This window comes from Stegastes partitus, unplaced genomic scaffold (assembly GCF_000690725.1).
Source record: "Stegastes partitus isolate 25-593 unplaced genomic scaffold, Stegastes_partitus-1.0.2 Scaffold458, whole genome shotgun sequence".
Lineage (NCBI taxonomy): Eukaryota > Metazoa > Chordata > Actinopteri > Pomacentridae > Stegastes > Stegastes partitus.
In genome coordinates this window covers 38,801-63,405 of record NW_007578189.1, presented here as the reverse complement: position 1 = coordinate 63,405, position 24,605 = coordinate 38,801, and the positions used below count along the sequence as shown (strand labels likewise).

The 24,605-nt window shown below is 39.1% G+C and overlaps 1 protein-coding gene across 1 annotated transcript in view; it reads left to right on the top strand.

The window, feature by feature from the left end:
• Positions 1–24,605, top strand: part of zcchc14 (zinc finger, CCHC domain containing 14) — a 43,932-nt gene that overhangs the window by 10,307 nt on the left and 9,020 nt on the right. Inside the window, exons 3-7 of the mRNA XM_008286536.1 lie at positions 10,113–10,344; positions 21,268–21,338; positions 21,456–21,527; positions 22,411–22,478; positions 23,610–23,767. Coding sequence (XP_008284758.1) covers positions 10,113–10,344; positions 21,268–21,338; positions 21,456–21,527; positions 22,411–22,478; positions 23,610–23,767 — 601 coding nt within the window. The remainder of the gene's footprint in view (positions 1–10,112; positions 10,345–21,267; positions 21,339–21,455; positions 21,528–22,410; positions 22,479–23,609; positions 23,768–24,605) is intronic.

Below are 24,605 nucleotides of genomic sequence, written 5' to 3'. Positions count from 1 at the left end.
TATTATATAAAATACAACAGTGTGTGAATAAATTTTGCTTTGAGTCAGATTTTAAAAAATAAATTAACTATTTATTTCCAAATGTTGTCACTTTTTAATGTGTTTTTTGTTTTTTTTTGCAATAGCAGATTTTAAGTTTTCAGATTTTTTTCTTATTGTTTTCACATTCAGATCTTTTTTTTTTTTTCCAATTCTGATTGTATTTTTTCATTGTAACATTAAAAAAAAAAAAAAAAAGTAAAACATTTCTTATACTCTATTTCTCAGTTCCATTTTTCACTCTATTCCTTTCTAAAGACCCTGAAAAGGTAAAATAATGTCTTTTTTTAAGTTGTCAAACTCTAAATCATCTGTTGTGAACCTCAAAACTTAAATTCTGTAACAATAAAAAACTTAAAACATCAAAAAAAAACATATGAAACTGAAAACTGATAATTAATTAAATTCCAGGCTTGAATTAAAACAATATTTAAACTGAAGAAAAGTTGTTTATACACAGTTTTATTTTTCAGAGTTCAAGATGAAAACTTGAACTTTCAGTTTCAAATTTTAGTTTCAAATCCATTTTTCTTTTTCAGTTCCGTTCTTTTCAAAAGGCCCTGAAAAGGTAGAAAAGTGGGAAAATAAAAATAAAAAAACAAGATCTAAATCTGAAAACTTAAAATCTGCAAATGAAAACAAGAATAAAAATATGAAAATATATTTTAAAGTGAAATAAACAAATTTTACTTCATCAATTTTGTTTTTTCTTTTCAAATTAACAAAACTTTTGGCACTAATTCAGCTCCATACTTTGGCTCTTGTTGCTCTTCAGAGTCGATCGGCTTCGTTTTTTTGTCAAATTCTGCGACTGAGCCTCTTTGTTGACGTGTTTATCTGTTGACGACGACGCCGAGGATCATGAGTCTTCTCTGTCTGACACATGGACTGAGCGTGGAACATGTTTTATTTGCCGCTGATAGTTCGCCGCCGTGCTTCGGCAGCGATGACAGGACCAGCATCTCTATTAAAGTTATTAATCATCCTCATGCATGAATCACACATGTGCGGTCTGTGATGATGAAGATGCAGAAAAGTTTGGATGTTTTGGCAGAAGGGTCCCGCTGTCAGTGTTCTGGAGGCGAAACTGGTCACAGAGCAAAGAGGCTGCAGGGAATAAGTGTGAATGCCTCGACTCCTGGTTTACCGCGAGCATTTACTGACGTTCCACATAATCAGCAGTGGAAAAAATGTGCAAACCTTCACTTAACGCTGCACCAATCTGTTTTTATTAGGCTTGGAGCGGTACGCCTAATGAGTCGGTGTTCTGGTGCAGAAAACAAAAGAGATGCATGTATTAACATTTTTTTTAAAAGAAAAGAAAACGTTAGTCGTAATCCTCGCTGCCAAGGAACTTGAATGCAGCGTACAGTCGATAACAAAAGTCTTTAAGCTGTTTATTTGCAAGTATAAAATAAAAGTGCCCATTAAGAGCAGTGCGGTGGCTTCATAATGACCTTAAACTAACCATTAAAGTGCGTTTTTAACCCTTACAGAGCAGTTTAGCTGTAAAGCTGCACGAGCTGGCGCTGCTTCTCTCTCTTGTAGTCGTTAGTCGGAGCAGCCATGTTGTTTGGATTAACTTTATTGACATAGTGGCAGGGAGCTTTTGTATTTATGTGCATTTTTTTCCTGCAAGACGACCGATTAAGACGTGACGTTAAACCTGCAGTGTTTAGGTTCTGTCTCCCCCTTCAGGCAGTGAGAGGAATTACACAATCACTGTGGCCTATTTAAGCCATTTTAACATTCTTTCCACATTCTTGATAGGCTTCGTTGGCACTAGTTGTACATTTGGATGCATTTCCACGTACTAATTGGACAAAAACTTGTTACAAGCTCAGTTTTTTGTTTTTAGCAACAGGTGGCACTTTGGTCTGACTACTTCCAAGAAGCTTTACTATTTAAAAGCCACACTTATCGCACTAAAATCCCAACTAGCCGGCTTTTGGATGCATGAATTAGTAACACTGAAAGTCTTAATGGTTAACTGTAGGGCTGTAAAAGCTATGCTAAGCTATGCTATGCTAAGCTAAAATGTTAACAGTGGCCTGCTGATTGAAAAGTCCCTAATAATAATAATTAAAATAGAATAGCATATCATAGGGCTGCAAGGTGGCTCGGTGGATAGCACTGTTGCCTCGCAGCTAGAAGGTCGCCGGTTCGCATCCCGGTGAGGACACCCGGGATCTTTCTGTGTGGAGTTTGCATGTTCTCCCCGTGCAGCGTGGGTTCTCTCCGGGTTCTCCAGCTTCCTCCCACACAGTCCAAAAACATGTTGAGGTTAATTGGTGATTCTAAATTGTCCGTAGGTGTGAATGTGAGTGTGCTTGGTTGTCTGTCTCTAAGGCCACGTTTACACGTATCTGGGCATTTGCAAAAAGGATCTACGTTTTTAAAAATAACATCGTTCACACCAGATCATTTTCAGCAAAAATCTTCATTTACACAAACCCGCATAAACACATCATCAAGAGCTGCTATGAGCCAAACCTGTAGGGGGCAGTGTAACGAGAAGCATAGAGCCATGCTAGCCAATCAGAATCCTGGCAAAAACACAACAACGAATGGCACGAATTACTTCCTGTAACTTCAGCGATAACGGTGCGAGGGTCGTTTGGACCGACAGAGAAGCTCCTCTACGTAATAGAACATCTCTGAATGTAAATGCAAACATGCCAAAAGCGTTGCACAAACATAAAAACCAGCATCCATTTATAACACAGTAGCCAAACTGTAAACATGGTCGCACACATATGACGCTGATGACGCTCACTGTGACGTCAAACTCTGTCTCCTCCCGTCTACATGCAAACGTAAAGACGGAGTTTTTCCAAATCTCCACTTTGGCTGAAGTTTTCAGATGTGATCGTTTTGTATGACTCGTAGCTTCATTACGTGTGAACCAAACACATTGAAATGTCACCGTTTGTGCTACGTATAAACGGGGCATAAGTGTAGCCCTGTGATAGACTGGTGACCTGTCCAGGGTGTCCCCTGCGTTCACCCTGAAGGGATAGACTCCAGCCCCCCATGACCCTAGTGAGGATTAAGGTGTAGAGATAATGGATGGATGGTATATCATAGAATTGAATAATATTTAGCATTTTAAAAGCTTTGTGTTTTAAAATGTTATTTTTAATGTTGACCGTTCAGAGACGAGTGAAGTCGGCCACCAAGACACCTGTGACTCCTCCTGAGGAGGGTCCAGCTGGTTCTGACCACGGTTCCTCACAGTGGGAACAATGGACTCATTTTTTTGTCAAAGAAGCCAAATTAAACTCACCGCAATGTTGACAAGCAATAAAAGGAGAAATCTTCCAATACTTTTATAGTATGTATGAATCAGCGAGGCACATAGACACGTTTTATTTTTATTTTAGGACAGTGTCCCCACACGTTAGCCAGACTTTAGTGTCACCGTCTTTTCTTCCTCTTGTCTTTGAGTCAACTTCCATCAGCCTCCTTTAACACAAAGCAGCTGGATGCCGACTGACTCCGGAGGAAAAAAAAAAATAGTCGAATTTGATTTTCTCCAGCCGGAATCCAGCAACGACTGGGCGGTTATGAGCGGCAGCGTGCAGCGGGCCGGCCACATCTGTCGGCCTGCACGGACCTGCATAATCGCCTCATTACAGCAGCGCTTTATACATCCATAAACACAAAGCCAGTGTCACAATTAACAGCAGAGTTAAGCTGAGGGGAGGAGCAACCCTCAGCTTTATAGTCTTTTTTTATCATTTCTTGCTACCAGCGGCGCTCAGCGAGGGCCACATGTTTTTCAAATATCTCCTGATTTCATTTCCACCCTCCTTGTTTTTCAGTTCCTTCCCTGTGATTCACTCACGAACGCCGTTCCACCTCCAGCCGAGCCTCCTCGCCGCCCCTCGCTGGCGGCTCGGCTCGGCAGCGTGCGGATGTGGCAGCAGCACATTTAATTGTTTTCAGATCTGCTGCCGCCTGCGTGATTTCAGGCAAAAGCACGGATTGAGTTTTTTTTTTTTTTTTCCTCTGAAGAATGAGTCGAGCGGCTCTTACGTAACCGACACTGTCACATATTCTGGGGTTTTTAATATAAATCAGCATTTCTGGGGGATTTTCACATCTGAAACCTGCTCTCTGCCCTCACTGTAATCCAAAGTACTTTTACTCAAGTAGTACTCTTAAGTACTCGAGTATTTTCTTCTTATCCCTCCTTATGCTTCTACTTCTGGTGTGATATTATGATTTTTGTTCTGCTACATTCGTCTCTCAGCTGTAGTTGCTTTAAATATGCTCATTTTTCCACAGACAAAACTTTTTTTGGTTTTATTGTCTTTCCTATTAATTACTTTAGTCTATTTCTGATAATTTTGTCATTTATACGGTTCTTCAGGAAAAAAACAAACACTACAAATGTGTCACTTTGAGCGCTTTCACTAATAAATAATCTACTAATAAATAGTCGATTGATTTTTCAAGAATGTAATCACAACACAGTCCGATATTCTAATATATTTATCTTCCAGCTGTAGTTACTTTAAAACTGCTCATATTTTCACACAGAACACAAAACAAGCTCATAAAATTGAATATTTTATCGAGGAATAAACCAAATAATTCTTTGCACAGTAACCGCTGAGCTTTTCCTTTTAATTATTTTAATGTATTTTGAAATAATTCAGTGATTTGGACTGTTGGTCAGAAAAAACAAACATTATGAGGCGTCGCTTTGAGGATTTCTGTCTTTATTCACTTTATACAAACCAAACAATCAATTGATTAATCAAGAAAGTAATCAGTATGATATGAAATAGTTAAAACTACGGCAGCTGCTTACAAATTACTACACGATTAATAATAATGAACTCGTTCTATATATGGCTGCAAGGTGGGGCAGTTGGTTAGCACTGTTGCCTCACAGCAAGAAGGTCACCGGTTCACGTCCTGGTGTGGACACCAGGATCTTTCTGCGTGGAATTTGCGGGTTCTCTCTGGGTTCTCCAGCTTACTCCCACAGTCCAAAAACATGTTGAGTTTAATTGTTGATTCTAAATTGTCCGTAAGTGTGAATGTGAGTGTGCTTGGTTGTCTGTCTCTAAGTGTAGCCCTGTGATAGACTGGTGACCTGTCCAGGGTGTCTCCTGCCTTCACCCTGAGTCAGCTGGGATAGACTCCAGCCCCCCATGACCATAGTGAGGATTAAGTGGTGTATAGATGATGGATGGATGGATGGTTCTGTACAAGAGTGAAACAGCTACAGCGTCTGTTTTTCTACATTGAGTTTTGCTTTAAATACTTTAAGTATATTTCTTGCTCACACTTACATACTTTCATCTGACTTTTAGATCCCAATGGAGGCAGTTTTGGTCCAAATTTCTCATGAAGTTTTCATTTCATCGAGGTGGAGCGCGTCGAATTCAATCATCGTTATAATCTGCCATCAGATCCATGTCCGTCTCCACACCCAACACTCTGTTGTTTTTTAAAAAATTGCTCATGAATTTGTCATTGCAGAAATATTAAAAACTAATCACAAAAAGAGCCGGAGCTTTGGAATGATGGTCCTCTCATATTTGTATGAACTGAAGTGAGATCAGACTTTATTAATTTCTTCACTAGTTTTCACACTTGAAGTTGTTTCCTAATGTTCCACATGTTACAATAAACGGCAGAATTTACTCTTTCCATCGATACTCGTCGTCTCTTTGCGACGCAGCAGTTTTTACAGCTCATTTCTGCATTTTTCTCCAACACAGAGCCCACCTTGCATTAAAATTTCCTTTCAGTGAATCAACATATATTTACATTTGGCATTAAGGTCATATTTTATACATTTTTTACATCATACGGTTTCCCACCATCACGGTTCGGATAGTTCCAGGTTCCAGACAATCTTATCTGCACAGTTATGAATCTGAATCTGCATTTTAACATGAGATACAAATAAAAACAGCTAATTCATGCTAGAAAACGTCATTTTTAGTAATATAAAGGATAATCTGCAAGCGTTGTCATCTCAAATAATAAAAGATCTGACAATAACGTTGGGTTCACTGGGTGAGGAAACCACTTTAAACTCTGGACTTTTACTTGTGAAGCCATATGTTTAGTGTGGTACGTTGTACCTTTTAACATCTAACCCCATTTTTACTAAAAAAAACAAACAACAAAACACCAAAAGCTTGGAAGCATTTTGTTTCTTCGTCTCAAAAAGTGTGCAGCGCATTTAGAGATTCACCCAACAGTTTACTGCATAGCAAAAGCTGTAGTGTTGATATTCTAAAATCCTTTACAACGTTTGATTAATGAGGTTTTCCATCATGGTACAGTTTGTCTGATCTGATACAATTTTGACCGATGCCCTTCAAAATACAGCAGAAGAGCTAACAACCAACAAAAACACTCTTCATCACGCCTGAGGTCTCACAGATCAACACACGTTGTTTACCAGTGACACCGATACATCCACAATCTAAACTTATTCCTGTAGACTTTTACTTTGAAAAGGCCTCCCTTTGCTAGTTTCTGTCATAGATTAGTATTAATCTTTATGAACATTTCATTCTGTGGTTTAGATTTCATTTTTCTGTTTTTGAGCACACAGTGAACATCCCGTCTCAGTGAAGTGGTGAAAACTGCAACCTTTATTTAAACCAGGTTACAGACAAACACACTGTTTTCTATCAATCTTACATTAATAATACACATATCGAAGTATAGCTGCTTAAAATTCTCACAACAACCAGTGGGTCTGTCGTTACAAACCTGCTGGAACAAGCTGATACAGACAAATAAGATCTTTTTTACTCAACTTTTCAGCTACTTAATGGAAAACAAATGTGTTGCTTTTGCACAATCTCTCATCTGAGCAGCTCGACAGCGAGAGCTGCAGCGATCGAGTTTGCAGAAATATGCGACTCTGATACGTCTGCATTTGCTGCTTTGTTTACGCGTCGAGAATAACATATAACTAAGTGCATAAACAGCGTGTTAGCCTGACAGGCTGCAGCCGCGGCGGCTTGGGGTCGGGGTAATATTTCATAAGCGTGTGGGCTGGAGGGAGTTCCACACTGTGTTGTTTGTGTTGGAAACTGACAGTTTGCGGTGCAGGAATCGCCGCATGTTAATGTTCTGCTTTCAGCAAAAACATGCATTAACCTCAAGTCATCAACAACACACTGAGTGAAGGGATCTGTTGTAAACTTTTGTGTTTGCCCTACTTCTTTCCTTTTTTTTTTTTTCCGTTTGGAGGCAGCAGAGAAAGCTCCAAATCACAGGCTGCGTATGAGCGATGTGATGTCACCCGCTGGTTTGTGGATTACAGTTTTGAGGCCTTACGGTTTGGCATTCGGCCGTCGCCATCTTGGGTTTTTCTGAAACAAACGAGGGGCGGATCTGACCGAGAATGTCGTGTCTCGACAATCGAGAGGCATCCACGCCCTGCAGCACACCCACCTTTTTTTTTAAAAATCTGTTGTACTGTAAATAGGACCATAAGTCAGAAAGTTAGCATCATGATGTGTTGAAGGAGACTTGAAACTGAAAGCTGACACCAGAAAGTGATAAGAAAAATGTTTATTTGAGCAACAGTTACAGGAGAAGTGGGGTCATAATCTCCTAGATTTCTGTACAGTCGGACTTCTGTTTGCAACCAGAGGAGTCGCCCCCTGCTGGCCGTTAGACAGAATGTATGTTTAAGGCAGCGTGGCATCGACGTGACCTTAGACAGCTTTAGAATTCATTTGAAGTCCTGTCTTAGAGGCTTTGTTTGATTTTAATCCTCTCCAAAGAAGAAATATCCAGCTCTTTAGATGCTAAATTCTTCACCATGTTCACTAGTTAGTTGCGAACGTCTTTGTCATCCTTACAGTTTATTGTTGGACACATAACAGACACAGTTTCCTCAGTTAAAATAACCACTATACCTGTGGATAGACCGATTAGAGTCATGGGAGTGAAGAGAAAACAGTAGAGTAGAAGAACTGAAAGACTCTGAATCGCTGTGTAGAGATAAGATATGAAACAATACGATGTAGTACAATAAGATACAAACAAAATGATACGATTAGATAAATAAAGATAACATACGATTAGATAAAATACAATATAAAATAAAATGATACAATAAGATTCAATAAGATACGATAAGAGGATAAGATACAATAAGATCCAGTAAGACAAGATAAGATACGATAAGAAAAGATACGATACAATAAGATACGATAAGATACAAGATACGATACGATACAATAAGAAAAGATACAATAAGATACAATAAGATACGATAAGATACAATAAGATACGATACAATAAGATACGACAAGATACGATAAGATACAATAAGATACGATACAATAAGATACGACAAGATACGATAAGATACAATAAGATACGATACAATAAGATACGACAAGATACGATAAGAGGATAAGATACAATAACATTCAGTAAGACAAGAAAAGATACGATGCGATACAATAAGATACGATTTGATACAATAAGATACAATAAGATGCGATAAAGATACGAAAAGATAAAATATGATACAATATGATGAGAATAATAGTCCTGTGGGAGGACTCTAAAGGCAGTCGAAGAAAAAAAATCATCACTCCGAAAAGTTTGCTCAGTTTGAGAAAACAACATTATATAGTTACATTCAAACCATTTGTAGGCATGAAGGGATCGTTTTAGTGGAAATAAATTCATAAATATCTCATTTCGATACACAGAATTGAGTCTTCAGGGGTTAACTCAACAACCAGAGACTTGAAATGGAAGATGGCTTGACTCGAAGCATCACATCTGTCCTCTGGTGGTTCTTGAAATGAGTTCTGGAAAACTGCGGAAATTAATGGAATTACAACCAAAACAAATTAAACCCAAATTAGATTAAATGTCTTATACCAGAGAGATGGTTGTGATGAGAAAAGTATCGTAATTTGGTCCATATGTGACCAGAACTGTTAAGTGAGATTAGTTTGCAAGATTTCCGTGGCATCGCTTTCAGTCGGTTCAGCCAGCAGTTTTTTAAATGGACGTCGGCTCTTCCTCGCTGCGACGGCTCCTCGAGGGCTCGGCTATAAATACGAGCGTCCTCCTCTCGGTCGGCGGGCCTCGTTAAATATTGGTTCGCTGAGCGCTGCCAGATCTTTCTCCTCACTTTGTTTTAGCAGCGTGCCAGGCCTGCAGAGAGCATCGGAGTCTGTTCAGGCCGCTTTAAGGGACGCATTCATATGCATGGACGCTTGTTGAATGTGGACTTGTGCGTGTGTTTTTGTGGGTCTGTGAAGGTTTCGAGGAGGAGAAAACTGTGTAGGACTGTTTCTGGGAGCATTATTTACACTTTTAATTTGAATTCTGTCGTATGTCGGTCTGCAGGACGTGAAAGAAGCAGAAATAAAAAGGAAAAAAAGGCAACAAATGACCTTAAACAAGAGAGAAAAGACGAAGGCTGAAGCCAAAACTTCTTGTGCTGATGCTTCTATAGACATCAAAACACCAAAAGTCCTCATTGTGTTCCCCATTTTGTTAGTAAATCAAATAAATCCCAGCAAAAATCTGCAAAAAATAGCATACTACCAGTTATTTGAACAAAGTATTCTCCATGAACACAAACGTTAGGCCATATTTTTGTACTAACTGAGCTCTCTGTTGAGCATCATCTTCAACTTACTGTTTGTTTTTACTCATTTTTAATTCATCCTCAGATACATTCAGCAGTTTGACAAACAAAACACGTGACAGATTTGATTTAAAGACAAGTTTTGGGTGTTGTTTCGTAGTAGATTAATGTGGGGTTTGAAATGAAGTGCACATTTTTAATTTATCCTAAAAAAAATTCCATAAATTCACCAGCTGAACAGAGAAACACCCGTCAGATTCCTTTAAAAAACTAATTTTTGGTGTTCTTTTGCCGTAAATATTGTGACAATCAGAGCAACTTTCTAGTCTTCTTTGTCCTCAGAACTCTTTATGGTGTTTTGTGTTCGTCCGTCACGTGCTTCGGTGTGCAGACAAGCTCTATTTAAAGCCGCAGAGTAAACATTGACCTGCTCTGTATCTGCTCATCCCTGACCTCTGACCTCCAGAACCAGACCAGAGAGGCCGGATCAGGATCAGCCGACCAACAGATCAACCAGGAGCTCGCCTCACCTCCTCCTCACCCAGACCTCCGTCCTCCCCCGCCTCCGCCTCCTCCTCCTCCTCCTCCTCCGCCTCCCCCTCTGCCGCCCCCTCCTCACCTGCCTCCTTCGCTCCCTGCTGGACAAAGCCAGGATGCAGCAGCTCTGACCAAGAGCCACCAGTCGAAAGCAGGAAAAGGTGAGTGTGCGAATACATAAACATTAAAGCTCACTTTACTCTTCTTCCGACATGATTTTTGGCACCTAACACGTCCGGCAGCTTTAAGAAAGCCACAAATTATGCATCAAAACATGCGGCTCGATTGGGACTGGTGTGCTGTGTCTTCTGGTAGCGATTCGTCGTACAGTTTTTCCGAAATTTGCAAAAAACAGCGTTAAAAATCCCCGTTGAAATGAATTGGAAGTCAGTCAGACAACTGCCAAACCCGACCATGTTTGGAAGCCTGTAGCTCCGGCAGATTTTACAGCAGAAACTTCATTCAAAGTGCAAACAGGTCACACGGCTCTGAAGGGGATTCATGTCAATCCTCACTTTGATATCTTTTAAGGTTTTTACGCAGTCGTAGGTTAAGTTTTTTGAACATCCATAATTTTATAGTGACATCACAAACTCAAATAAATGTTATTTAAAAAGTGTCGTTAACCTCGTCTCCTTCTCATAATTTCTCCTCTACCTGAACAATTTATACATAAAAATGACGGCATTTCTGTCCTCTTTCATCCAGTGTGTGTCTCATCGCTGTAGGACTTGTAGTTTTTTCATAAATCACCTCAGAGCTCAGTGTGTCGACCAAAACTCTCACTGACTCCCATTATGTCTGAGCTCCTACATTTAAGGTGAAAATCAGGAACAGTGAGTCTCTTTAAGCTGCTGCCAAATCTGTATAAAACACAGAACGGATGTAAACATTCATTAGCTTGTTCACAACAAGTCTCTGCTTCACCTGGTGAAAGAATTTCTTGGATACGACTTTTAGTTTCTGAGCTGTGAGCGTTTGTTTGAGGGTCTGATCCTCAGTCTGCTGCTCTGCTCACTGCATGAACCGGTGACTCACAGCTGATTGGCTGATTGATGCACTTTCAAAATAAAAGCTCAAAGATGTTAAAAGAGCTAATTACTTGGTGAAACATGCTGGCATTTCAAAATAAAATGTACTTATGTAAATGATACCTTGTGTATATTTATAGCTGGACATATTAGCTGCATTGACAAACTTCATTTTCTAGTTTTTCTATGTTGCTGGACGGACAGCCGCTTTGTCTCACTTCCTGCATGTGTGTAAATCGTATCTATATGCACGCATGGCTTCAAATCCGCCATCCGTCTGTGTCATGTTCTACGCTCCAGTTATTCCCAGTCGAACAAGATGTGGCATGTTGGCACATCTGAACGCTACAGCTGAGCCTGAAGAATGCTGCCCCGAGGCTTAGGCGTGTGTGTGGTACAAAAAAAACAAAACACCTTCATATTTTCTTTGATTACAGCCGAGTAGTTTCACAGTGTTTGAGCAGACTTGTTGGTGAGCTGGTGTGCTGAGCTGCAGCGCGGTGGAGAGACTTCACAGATCATAAATAATAATCTGATTTATTTCTGGAGCACCTTTCTGAACTGGAGGAGGACATTAAAATGTACAAAGTGTTTAAAAGTGACAATAAAACAATAAAAGAAGACATTAAAACCTTATAAAGACAGTTGAACATCAACCATAGCAATACATCAGAAAGTACTATAGCGTTTGGAACTTGGAACACTACTGACACTCGGTATTTTATTGGCAGCAAGTAAACAAAAAACATCACGAGAAAATGATTAAAAGTAAAACCAGCCACCACTGAGGACTGGATTCACATTGTACCCTATGGAAAAGAGTGTGAAAAGATAAGTTCTATCAGATCTGGACTAAATGGGCTGAAAAACCCATCAGACTTACTTCTGATAGGTTAATTGACAACATTTGAGTTAACTGGAGGCACACCTGTGGATGTATTTTAAGGCACACCTCAAACACTCTGCTTCCTTCTGTGACAACATGGAAAATCTAAAGACATCAGCTAAAATATCAAGAAGAGAACCGTGGACCTCCACAAGTCTGGTTCATCCTTGGGTACAATTTCCAGATACCTAAAGGTTTCACATTCATCTGTTCAAACAGTTATACACAAGTCTAACCACCATGGGAATGTCCAGCCATCATAGGCTCAGGAAGGAGACGGTTCTGTGTCCCAGAGATGAAGTGTTTTGGTTGAAATGTGCGTATCAACCCCAGAACAAAAGCTAAAGACCTGAGAAGATGCTGCTGAAGCTGGTCAGAGAGTCATTATCCACAGTGGAACCAGTCCTGTACTGACATGGACTGGAAGGATACTAGAGAGGAAGACGACATCACTCCAAAAGAAACATAAGAAAAAGCAGATTACAGTTTATAAATGCACACAGGGACAAAGAGCTTCATTAGTGGAGACATGTCCTGTGGTCTGATGAAACTAAAACTGAACTGTTTGGCCTTAATGACCATCGTTACATTTGGAAGGAAAAAGCCTGAGAACACCATCCCAACTGTGAAGCACGGGGGTGGCAGCATCATGCTGTGGAGGGACTGGTGACCTTCACAGAATGGAAACGTATGTAAACTTCTGATTTTAAGAAACTAAAAAATTCTCTCTCTCATTATTCCGGTATTTAGCAAATATAAATAATGTTGGTGATCCTAACTGACCTGAAACAGGAAAAGTTTAGTCTGATTTAATGTCAGACAGTGAGAAAAGAAAAAACTCTTTTCCTTCAGTGTGTAAACGTCTGGTTTCAACTGTACTTATTCCACACATGCACACTTTGGGTCTTGTACGCCGAAATTTAAATCAACTGGACTCTAGTGGACTCCTGCATAGTTGTGGATGGATTAAGAATATAACCGTCTGTATATGAAAAGATTGTTTCTCAACTCTTTGTTACTTCAACAGCTTCCACCCTGCAGGCCTTTGCACTTCCTAACAAACTGGATAATGTTAGTACCCGGCTGATCCGTTTATTTTGGTCCATTTAAGTAAGAATTCACTGGATTATCTGATGGAACTGAGCCGTTGTAAGGAAATTAGTTTAGTCTGTGCTGACAAGTCAGAAAGTCTGTTAACGGAGTGTTTTAGACTTTCAGGCGCTGTGGAGCTGTTTTCCTACGAGTTGGTCTCTGTTTTGTTTGTGGGTTGCAGACGCTCTGGTAATGCGATATCCATTAGTACCAATACTGTCCCACTGGTGTTCTACTATTAATATGCCAAAGCTATGCAACAATGCGCCAACAAAGACAGGAAGACTGTGAGCCGTCAAACATGGACGATGCAAGATTTAAAATGAACCAAAACTCTGCCATGCAAATGTAGAAGATGCACCTTGAGGATATGTAGTGGGGGTTTTGGAAAACTTGAAGGATCTCGCGTTAGTCGCTCCAATGTATCCTCGTTTCCTCATTTCTCTGCAAAAGTTAGCTCGACCCATAAACACAATAGCAGCCATGTCAGGTTTAAATAAACCACTTTAACCGTCTGAACCCCAAAACCTGCTGGAGGGTTTGAAAATATATTATCTTCTAAGATGAAATCACCAAAATCACAGCATTTATCAGAGTCAGAAACCAGATGAAACAAAGAATCCTTGAATTTGCCACTTTCAGACAGTCCTTGAACTATTCATCGTGACGCGCTGTTCTGTCGTGAACTCCGACCATAAAATCCTGATGTTTCATATTAAATTTAAGTCATCAAAACGTTCTTTGCTCCTCAGCGTGAACTATCAGGGACTCATTAGTGATGCAAAACTTTGTCGGCTGAACTGCAGGCAGTGTTTATGCAGAGCAGAGAGGAGACGAGTGTGGAAACAAACTGACAATATAGTAAAATATCTGCAGTGTGTAGAGTCACCATTGTTTCAACTGTTGGTAACATTAATGAGAAAAGTCATGGACATATTGATCCCAGTTGTTTTCAATTTTTGTAAACTGCATAAACAAAGACAGAAGGACGTTTTACAGTTCTCACTTCTTCTTCATGGTTGTTCTGTTTCCATTGAGCTGCAGGACTTTATATTGCAGTGAAAAATGAGCCCACGGTGAGTAAAATGTAACCGGAGCAATCTTCTTAAAATACATAATTTCCCCCCTTCAAATAAAAGCAAATGTTAGTAAACTACTGGTCTTTTCTTTTATTTAAATACAGTAAAAGAATTACACATTTGTACAGTTTGACCTTTTTTTTTTTATGACAAATGTGTCAATTAATACATTTTTTGTGTGATTTTACAAGATATTTTCTTTAATTTCAGAAAGCGGGAACAATCTGCAAAATGGCAGTTAAAAAATCTCTATTTCATAGTCGCTAATATACATTTTTTTTATTTCAAATAAAATAATAGTATTTTTGACAATATAAATACAGTAGAAAAATATATATATATATTTAAAAACCGGCGTCGTTTTACAGTTAAACGTTGCAAAATAATGAATTCCTCTTTTAGTAAAAACACAAACTTTCGATGTAGATGTTTTCCATAATTTAACATAACTGGGAAAAACTAGAATCGATCACCTGGGATGTCATACGTAAGTTTTATTTCGACGAATTGGAAATATTCTTAAAATAATCGTATTTGTGAAAGAATGAAGTACTATCTGTAAAAACAGATATTGTAATGAACATTATTTTTAGAGGGGTTAATATGTAAATTAATACTTTTTATTTCTGTGGTTTTACAGGTTATTATCTGTAATTTATCAAAAACAAATGAAATGAAATGAAAATGTTATTTTTGCTGATTTACATACAGTGATAAATAGTGTAATTGTGAGGTCCAGCGTTATAAAAGAATAAATTCAATTCCATGTTTGTATATTTGAGCTGTACGTTCAGATTCTGGTGGTTATTTATTTATTTTTTAGCGTTTCTAGAATCCTGCCTACTCCAGCTTTAACGTAGACGTTTGGCATTCCTGTGAGGAGCTTTAATCAATCACAGAGGAACATCTTCTAATCGGATCTTTGTCTCAGCGGCCTGTCTGCTGCTTCACTGAAAGCCAAATTGATCACCTGGGATATCTTCCATTATCAGTTATTAGGAATCAATCAGCCGGCGAGCAGCTGCCGGTCGAAGGTGCTGCGAGCCTCCGCAGGCCGACGTGTTATTGTCTTGGCCTGCTGCCTCCGTCGGTAACAAAATACTCAACTATCTCGCTGCCTCATGGTCGCACTGCATAGCTGTCAGCAGCACACAACGTCCCGCTGAAGCCTTCCCCGCTGCTTCCTCCGTGTGCGTTCACCGTTTTTACAGGCTGTGCAGAATGCAGCAAACTTCACGTGCTGCTTTTACGACGTGTTTTCAAGCTCGCGCTCATAAACCAGCGCTGTAAAACCATAAAGATGGAGATTCAGCACGACAGAGAGAGTTAGCGGTGTGTGTGTTGACGCTTCAGTGGTGAAGCTCTTCATTTATCAGCACGTTGTGTACAAAATAACACACAAATGATGGGATGTTTGTGGTAGAATATAATGTAAAAACAAAAATTACACTAAATGTTGTATGGAAGCTGTGAACATCTGGCAGTAAGATGCCAGGAAAAATGTTTAAAAAATGATGTAATAATGCTACTGTGAAAAAATAAATACATTTTTTTTAAAAAAGTAAAAAACTGGGAAAATATCAGCAGATATTATCATATTTTTTTTGTTGCTGCAGATTTAAATACAGTAAAAATTGTGAAATTTTACAGTCAAACATTGTGAAAGAATGAATTACTATTTGTAGAAAGACAGGGTTTTGATGTGGACATTATTTATAGTTTTGGCATTTAAAAAAAAAAAAATTACATCCAACATGTAAATTATTATTATTTGTTCTGTGATTTTGATATTAATGATCAATTTATCAAAACAGGGAAAATCTGTAAAATAACAGTTAGAATGTATTTACTACTTTTTAAATTATTTATATACATATTTCAAATAATTAGATTTATTACATTTATAGATACATTTATGAATACAGTAATAAAAATATAAAATAAAAATAAAAAAAGAAGTGTGATTTATGGTCAGTCTAGTCTGTATTAATGGTAGAAAAAAAGGGAAATATCTGTACAATAATAATATTGTCAGTAGTTTAAAACTACTAACAAAATAAAATATGAAAGATCCTTTCTATGTCTGTGATTTTAATCGTTATTTGTAATTCAACAAAATGTTGAAAATCTGTAAAGAAAATAAAGAAAAACATTTTTTTAAAATGATGTTTAATTTCTATAAATCTTTAATGTATTCATTTTATTTCATCTAATATCAAAAATCTTTAAAATAATGTTGTTTTTACGAAAGGAAATACAGTAAAAAAAAAAAAGTAAAAATACAGATTTTTTTCATGTTGACATTATTTACAGCTCTGCTTGTGTTTTATGGATTAACATGTAAATTTAATACATTGTTATTATTTATAATTTAACAAAAAAAGAATAATTTGTCAGACAACAATACATTTTGAAGGAATCACACTTTAAACAGTTGGACTTCTTTATCTGTGTCTTTATTCGTCTCCTCTTTCTCTGCTGCTTGTCGCTGCTCGTCTGACTGGGTTGGAAACACAGTTTTTGTTCAGTCAGACGAGTCTGAATCGATACCTGCAGGTTTTTTTCTCTACACACACACACACACACACACACACACACACACACACACACTCGTATATTTAAACTCGGATTCACCTTCCATCTCTGACATGCATCGAGCAGCAGTGGATCAGCCTGAACCTGCCTCTGCACCCGAGGCTAAGAACTAGACTTTGTCTCGGTACGTCTGCTGGTCCCCACCATGTTTTTCCCACACTTTCAGATTCAGACTTCTCCTTTCCCCTAAATTCCAACTATCACGCTTGTTGTGGGTGGTGCTGGAAGATACTCATAGTGCAGGGAGGGCAACAGCTTCATTCTGCTGGTGCTTCTACTTGTGCACCACATGGTCATTTATAGGGTCATATTGCATAATTTGAATGATTTTTTTTATTTTGGTTGCTGATTTAACCCCTAAAGTCTCATCTCTTGTGTATTAAAGTCGTATATTTAGGATGTTTTTAATCTCTTCATGCCTCTAAATGGCTTGAATGTGACTCAAAATAGTGTCTCCTCCTCCAGAATGTGCAGCTCTATGAAGTCCCTGCCTCTCTCCATTCATTCCTTTCTATTAGCTGCAGCTCCAGCACACCAGCTCGCCTTCATCTCTGCTCAAACACTGCAAAATGTCCAGTTGGGATATGTCGGTAATCCAGCCACATGTGTTTTAACCAATTCTGTAAAAGTATATAGATACAGAAAATCCCATTGGTTCTTTGGGTTTGTGATGTCAGAAACCCTGAAAGTCTGAATCCGTGTTTTTGAGAATGTCGTTGGTTCACTGCAGTATTGAATTGGAAAAGTTCAGCTGTGGGTTTGACGATTTAGTTTTGTTCCAGCGTGTAAAAAACAGCATGTTCACAAGGTTAAATAAAACAGAAGAGAACTTTAAAAACTGGGAAATACTTGATTCAAAGAGACAACCACGACAATCTGACTTTTAAACTACACACAGACAGATTGTAGCCACACTGGTGTTAGATATCTGAGTGCTTTTAGTTAAGATCTTAAACCTTTTTACAACAGCAGGTTTATCTCACAAGGTAAAGAAAAAGAAAAGCTTGTTTTCACGGGAGATGGATGTTTACAAGGAAGCCAAGTTCCACAAATTATATTAAAGTAGTGTTTGGTCTCATTTATAGGTTCAGATTTATTAAAACGTACCAGTTTAACTTATTTAGGGAGCTTATGTTATTTTACTTTACACGCACAAACAAAACTATTTTGAAAAACTTTAAAAAAATATATCAAGGTCAGAGTTATTAGAAATTATAATAAGAATAATCATTTTATACATGTTTGTTTGTTTGTTTGTGTGAAATAAACTAGGTACTGTGAACAAATGAAAATAATATTGTTTTATAAAGAAAACTATTCCAACTGCATATTAAACATGATGCAGATTTGCTGTGTGTTGATATTTTTAAATGGAAACCTCAAAGGTCCATATTTATAGTCCGGCTTCTGGTTGAATTTATGTATTTATTTATTGCTAACACTGATTTTGTTCATTTATTCCCTTATTTATATACATATTTGTATATTTTATTTAACTTTTATCGCTTTTTAGTTTAGTTTAGTTTTGCTTTTTTTTTGGAAGTTTGACTGATCCTGTCTCTGCGGTTTCCTCATTGTTTTATTTTCAACAGCTTGTCCTCAGTTTCTGTTTCAGTCCTTCGTTTATACCGTAATGTCTGTAAAGGTGGGCTTCTCCATAAAAACCAAGAAACAGTCCAGCTTCTAGGTCCTTTCTGTATTTGGCCTGTTAGCGGTGGAAATAGAGTTTTAAAAGCTGAGAAAATGAGAGGCTTTGGTGCCAGAGTGTAAAGATGATGGATGATTATTAAACACTCTGAAGATGTAACTGCCTGAACGGTCTGGAGTGTCGGCAGCAGCACTTTAAATCCAACACAAACAGTCGGGAGCAGAGTTTTGGAGGTCGAAGGCCCGAAGCGATGATTGGAAATCATTGTGCTTATACACACGGACTCCCTGCCAAGATTTCGGTCGGACTAAAAGTGTGTCGAGGAGTATCAGGTGGTTCACGGGTCTGAGGCCAGCAGACAGATCTTCGAGGCTTCAGATCTCACAGGTTGCAGATAGTTTGAGAGGCGAGGAGCTGCAACGGGAGCAGCAACGAATTAGCAGGAAAATGAGTGTAGAAGTTAAGGTTATTGAATGAAACCTGAGGCTGACAAACTGTACGTTTGAGTCATTTATTGAGGAAAACTTATATAAAGCCATCAACGATTAATTAAATATTATCAAATAGCACTTTTTTCTTTAAAGGTGTTTTTCCATCTCAAATCATCAGTTCTGTTTGAGCACCTCTGATTTGTTTGAAACTTTTCAAACATAAACTATAAATATTTCAAACGTTATCTGTGAAATTTTAGCTTCATATATAAAATCTGTTCCTCCAGAAGCAGCACCTTAACGCTCGACGGACGTTTGCTGCTGGATTAAAAAAAGAAAAGAAAAAGAAAAAAAAGGCCTTTTTGAGGAAAGTTCTTTGTTTAGATGAAACAAAGTATTTCAAGCGGTGAAGTCTTTTTCTGTTGTTCTATTTTTGTGGACTTAATTGACTATATTTTCTAACTTGTGGTGTTTTTCTTTCTGCTGCTGTGTATAAATAATGTCCCAGGTCTGGGACACATAAAGTATTTCTATTCTATTCTATTCTTTAACCCCAAGAACAAACCTTCAGTCGAGCACGGCGGTGGCAGCATCATGCTCTGGGACTCGCACTGAAATTTAAGGCTGTTTGAACAACAATATCTCAGAAACTATCGAAGATAAAAGCTTGAATTTATCACTGTTGTTTGTCATCATGTCATTGATTTAGAATCTACAATATTAGACAAATAGATCAAATAATCTTGGATCATGGGTGAGTTGAAACACATTTGGCATTATATGGAAAACGCCTTCACAGTTTCCTGCATATTGAAATTTTGATATACCAACTGATATACCAAAAGCTCTCTATATGTATATGTTCATTGTACAGAAATAGAAAAGAGACAAAAGAAGAAAATCATCACATCTGAGAAGCTGGAACAATGAACTATATGATGCTTGTGTTTTATTATTGACCCAATAAAAAAATGGGGCTGCAAGGTGGCTCAGTGGTTAGCACTGTTGCCTCGCAGCAAGAAGGTCGCTGGTTCGCCCCCCGAGGGGTCACCGGGATCTTTCTGCATGGAGTCTCCATGTTCTCCCCGTGCAGCGTGGGTTCTCTCCGGGTTCTCCGGCTTCCTCCCACACAGTCCAAAAACATGTTGAGGTTAATTGGTGATTCTAAATTGTCCGTAGGTGTGAATGTGAGTGTGCTTGGTTGTCTGTCTCTAAGTGTAGCCCTGTGATAGACTGGTGACCTGTCCAGGGTGTCCCCTGCCTTCACCCTGAGTCAGCTGGGATAGACTCCAGCCCCCCATGACCCTAGTGAGGATTAAGATGTATAGATGATGGATGGATGGACAATAAAAATAGTTGTTGATTAAGATTTTGTCAGACAAATCAAATTTGCACCACTAAACTGCTAGTTCACTTTTTCTGGTGGATTTAACAGGATTTTCCGGTAAATCTGTAAATTTTAGTGACTTGTTGGAATGTTTTCTATATTTCATAAAGTGAACTGAAGTTGACAAGCAGCTTTTAGGAAAGAGAGTGGTGCTGCTTTGAAAGGTCTCATGAGCTGTTGTTTGACTTTAGAGCGTCACATCCTACATCTTCTGAGCAGTTAAACATCCATCGGTCCATCATCTATACACCGCTTAATCCTCACTAGGGTCATGGGGGGCTGGAGTCTATCCCAGCTGACTCAGGGTGAAGGCAGGTTCACCTGGACAGGTAACCAGTCTATCACAGGGCTACACTTAGAGACAGACAACCAAGCACACTCACATTCACACCTACGGACAATTTAGAATCACCAATTAACCTCAACATGTTTCTGGACTGTGTGGGAGGAAGCTGGAGAACCCGGAGAGAACATGGAGACTCCACACAGAAAGATTCCTCACCGGGACGCCACCGGCGACCTTCTAGCTACGAGGCAACAGTGCTAACCAACTGCACCACCCTGCAGCCCGCAGTTAAACATAGAGAGAATTATTTTGCAACATAATAGATGGAAGAAATCTCAGCGCCTGCTTGAGCGGTCGACGTGGAGTCACAGAAGCTTGTCAGCGGTCCCTGTTGAACACACTGTACGCCACGTCTTCTGCTGCTCAGACGTTCAAACATTCAGCCCCGAGCTCTGACATTTCTGCAGTGGAACCTCCGTCCTTCAAACTGCTTCACCTTTACCGTGTGATTCTCCCTCCACTCGGTTCATCATGTGTTGAGGCTGAGCCAAGTCTGAATTCCTTCAGGACTAAAGCTCATCAGGCCTCAGTGAGTGATGTGCTAAAGCAGCCGTCTCACGTATGTGACATGTGATTAATCTTGTTTCAGCTGTGATTGAGAGGCTGCTGCTGAGAGGAGTGACGGCCAAGTCAGAGGACAGCAGCGAATATGTGTTCGAGGTGAGTTCAGTGCAAACATGTCGACGCTCAGTCACTGTCTGCTGCTCACTTTTTCCAAATTCTGTGTACATTTTAACTCCATCCTCCTCTTCTGTGTCTCTGCTGCTCCTCCTCCAGGTGAGCTGGTCCGACGGTTTGGTGATATCTGTGGTCAGAACCCAGCAGGAGGTGGCAGATCTGATGTCCCAGGTCAGGACCACAGCTGAAACCCAATAAAACACACTAAGACACACTGAAATACAATGAAGGAGACTGAAAACACACTAAAACCAACTAAGGAGAAGATAAAAACACATTGAAATTCAATCGAACACACAGAAACACAATAACACACACTGTAGCACAGTAAAACAAACTGAAAACACATTTAAATACAATAAAACATACTAAAACGGACTGAAATACAATAAAAAACACTGAAAACTCACTAAAACCAGCTAAGAACAAAATAAAAACACATTGAAATACAATAGAACACACAGAAACACAATAAAACACACTGTAACACAGTACAACAAACTGAAAACACATTTAAGTACAATAAAACATACTAAAACTGACTGAAATGCAATGAAAGACACTGAAAACTCACTAAAACAAACTAAAACAAACTAGAAAACACATTAAAATACAATTAAGCACACTAAAACACAATAGAAACACACTGAAATGCAGTAAAACAAACTGAAAACATAATGAAATACACAAAAAACATATTAAAACAAAATTAAACACACCGAAATTCAATGAAAGACACTATACAATACAGTAAAAACAAACTAAGAACAAAATAAAAACACACTGAAAAACAATGAAACACAATGAAAAGATAACAAAATACACTAACATACATAAAGACATACTTAAGTACAATAAAACTTACTACAAATACAAGAAAACCCACTGAAAACACTCTTATTTAAAATGAACCCTGCTAAAACATCCTGAAACTGCCTCTGCTGTCTGACGTCAGGTGTCCTGGTTCAGTACCATCAGTGTAGACGTGTGACGACACCTTGTGCTCGGCGTACTTTCAGTTCTGATCGAACACTGTTTGTTTTCTCTCTGTCAGCTGTCGCAGGTGTTTCCTGATGACGGACTGGACAAGTTCCTCCCTCAGTCCACAGAACTGGACCCCAGGTGAGAACTGCACCTGTACGATCGTAGCGTCAGGTTTACAAACTCCAGCTACAGACCTCAGTGGAGCTCCACAGCTTTGAATCTATCTCTAGATCACTTCTTCTTCTTCTTCTGTAGATATTTTACTACTTAAATTTGAAGTTTCTTCTATTACACAGCCTGCAGTTCAGTCGAAAAGTCCCTGAACTTTTGTCCCATGACTGTTGATCACAGCTGAGTTACGAGAGATTTTCTGTTTTCGCTGAGATGTTGAGAATTTATTTATTCTTTTAAAGACTATTGTTTGTGCAAGAATTTTACTTTTGCCAAGTTTTTAACTGAGACGCGTAAAATAAAGGGATTACAATGAAATATCGTGATTTTAGGCTTAGATTTGATCAAGTTTTCCAATTAAACTGCAACTTCAAGCACCACTGGAAAATGGAGAATTCATTTTTGCATTATTTTCCAGTTTCTGACTCTTAAAAAATCTTCATAATTACACATTTTGTTGAAGGTAGCGTGTTTCAATACCACAGTTGGGTTTTGGGATTCAGAAGTTGAAGTATTATCTTCTGCTATCTCTTAAATCCAGTTTTAGTCTCTCTGCTCTGGTGTGTCTTCCAGGTGTTACCAACACTAGAAAACATGTTAGCTGTATATACTATTGATATTTTACTACTTACTTTTTGAATTTGTTTTCATACTTTTCTTGTCCCTGCTCTGGGTAAACACTGCCTGCACTTCAGCCGAAAAGTTCCTGATTTTTTTTTATCACTTGACTTTTAGTGGCAGTTGAGTTGCTAGGGATTTTTTGTTTTTTCTTTTTACATTTTTTTGTACAGAATATTGTTTGTGCAAGAAAGAGAGAGGCATCTAGAATAAAGTCATTTTGATGAAATATCACGATTTTAAGCTCAGATTTGATCAAGTTTTCCAATTAAAGTTCAAAAACCAGAGTTTTTTGTTTGATTTTACAGTTTCTGACTTAAACATAGAGTGTACTTTTAGTGTTTTTTTAAAAGATAACATGCCTTGTAATGCTGACGATGGTTTTTTTTTAGAAATCAGAGGTTGGAGTATTGTTTTCTGTCATCAGAGCGTCTCTTCTTTGAGTTTTTAAGCCCAGTTTTCATCTCTATCTCCACCCAGGTGTCTGACAGCTCTGCCCGGCCATGTCCTCCAGCACCACAGCGTCCAGATGTTCTTCACCTCCGCCAGGCCTCTGTCGCCCAGCTGTCCCTCCTCTCCACCCTCGTCCCTTCCTGCCGCTCCCGTCGCCCCGACCTGCCCGCTCACCTCCGGCTCCAGTAAGCCTTCACTGTTAAAACGCAGATAAACCGAAGACGGTTTAACGGAGCGAAGCGGCGGAGTCTGTAAACCCGGCGAGTCTTTATAGAGGGCAGCGGGGATATAAACCGGCAGATATCTATTCTTGGACGCACAGAAAGAAGGTGCCAAGGAGGGAAAGATAAAAGATTTCATGCCTGGTGCCGGGGATGAGAGAGAAAAGAGAAAGGTCAAGGCTGGCTGGCTGGTTGCAGCGACGAGGGGAGACTGCAGGCAGGATTTTCAGCCTGTGTGTTTCTGAGGTGTTGGAGGCAGCGGACGTGGTCTATTTCAGTCTGCTGTGGGAATTCAGCGTGGCATGTTTGTGTTGGGAAGCCTGGAGTGTGGTGACCTCATGTCGGTTGGTGTGTGTGTGTGTGTGTGTGCTCTCGATCCACGAGTGTGACTTCATCCCAGAGTGTATTTATAGCCGCCAGTGTGGTGTGTTTCTATGTGTGCTTGTGCTTCTCGTTTGTACCTCGGCGACTCTCAGGAGAGGAAAAGGCCGTAATGTGGCTCCACAAACACACCCTCCGCCACGACGCACGGCCGCCCAGCCCAACATGCGCCGGAATACGAGGCCGTAATGCGTTTTTTACATGGGTCGCTGCACGTGTGCTTCTACTTAAAAGGTTGATGCTTCCAGACAGGAAGAGAAATGTAGTTTTTTGACCAAGTCTGCAGATTTTCAATGGGGGGTCAAATCACCAGGAGGCTGCTACTCGACTCTCTGATTGGCTTGAAACTTCTTAATCATAAAATATGGATATTTACATTTGCATATGTGACATTTTATGTTAATATATCAAGGAGTTTTGG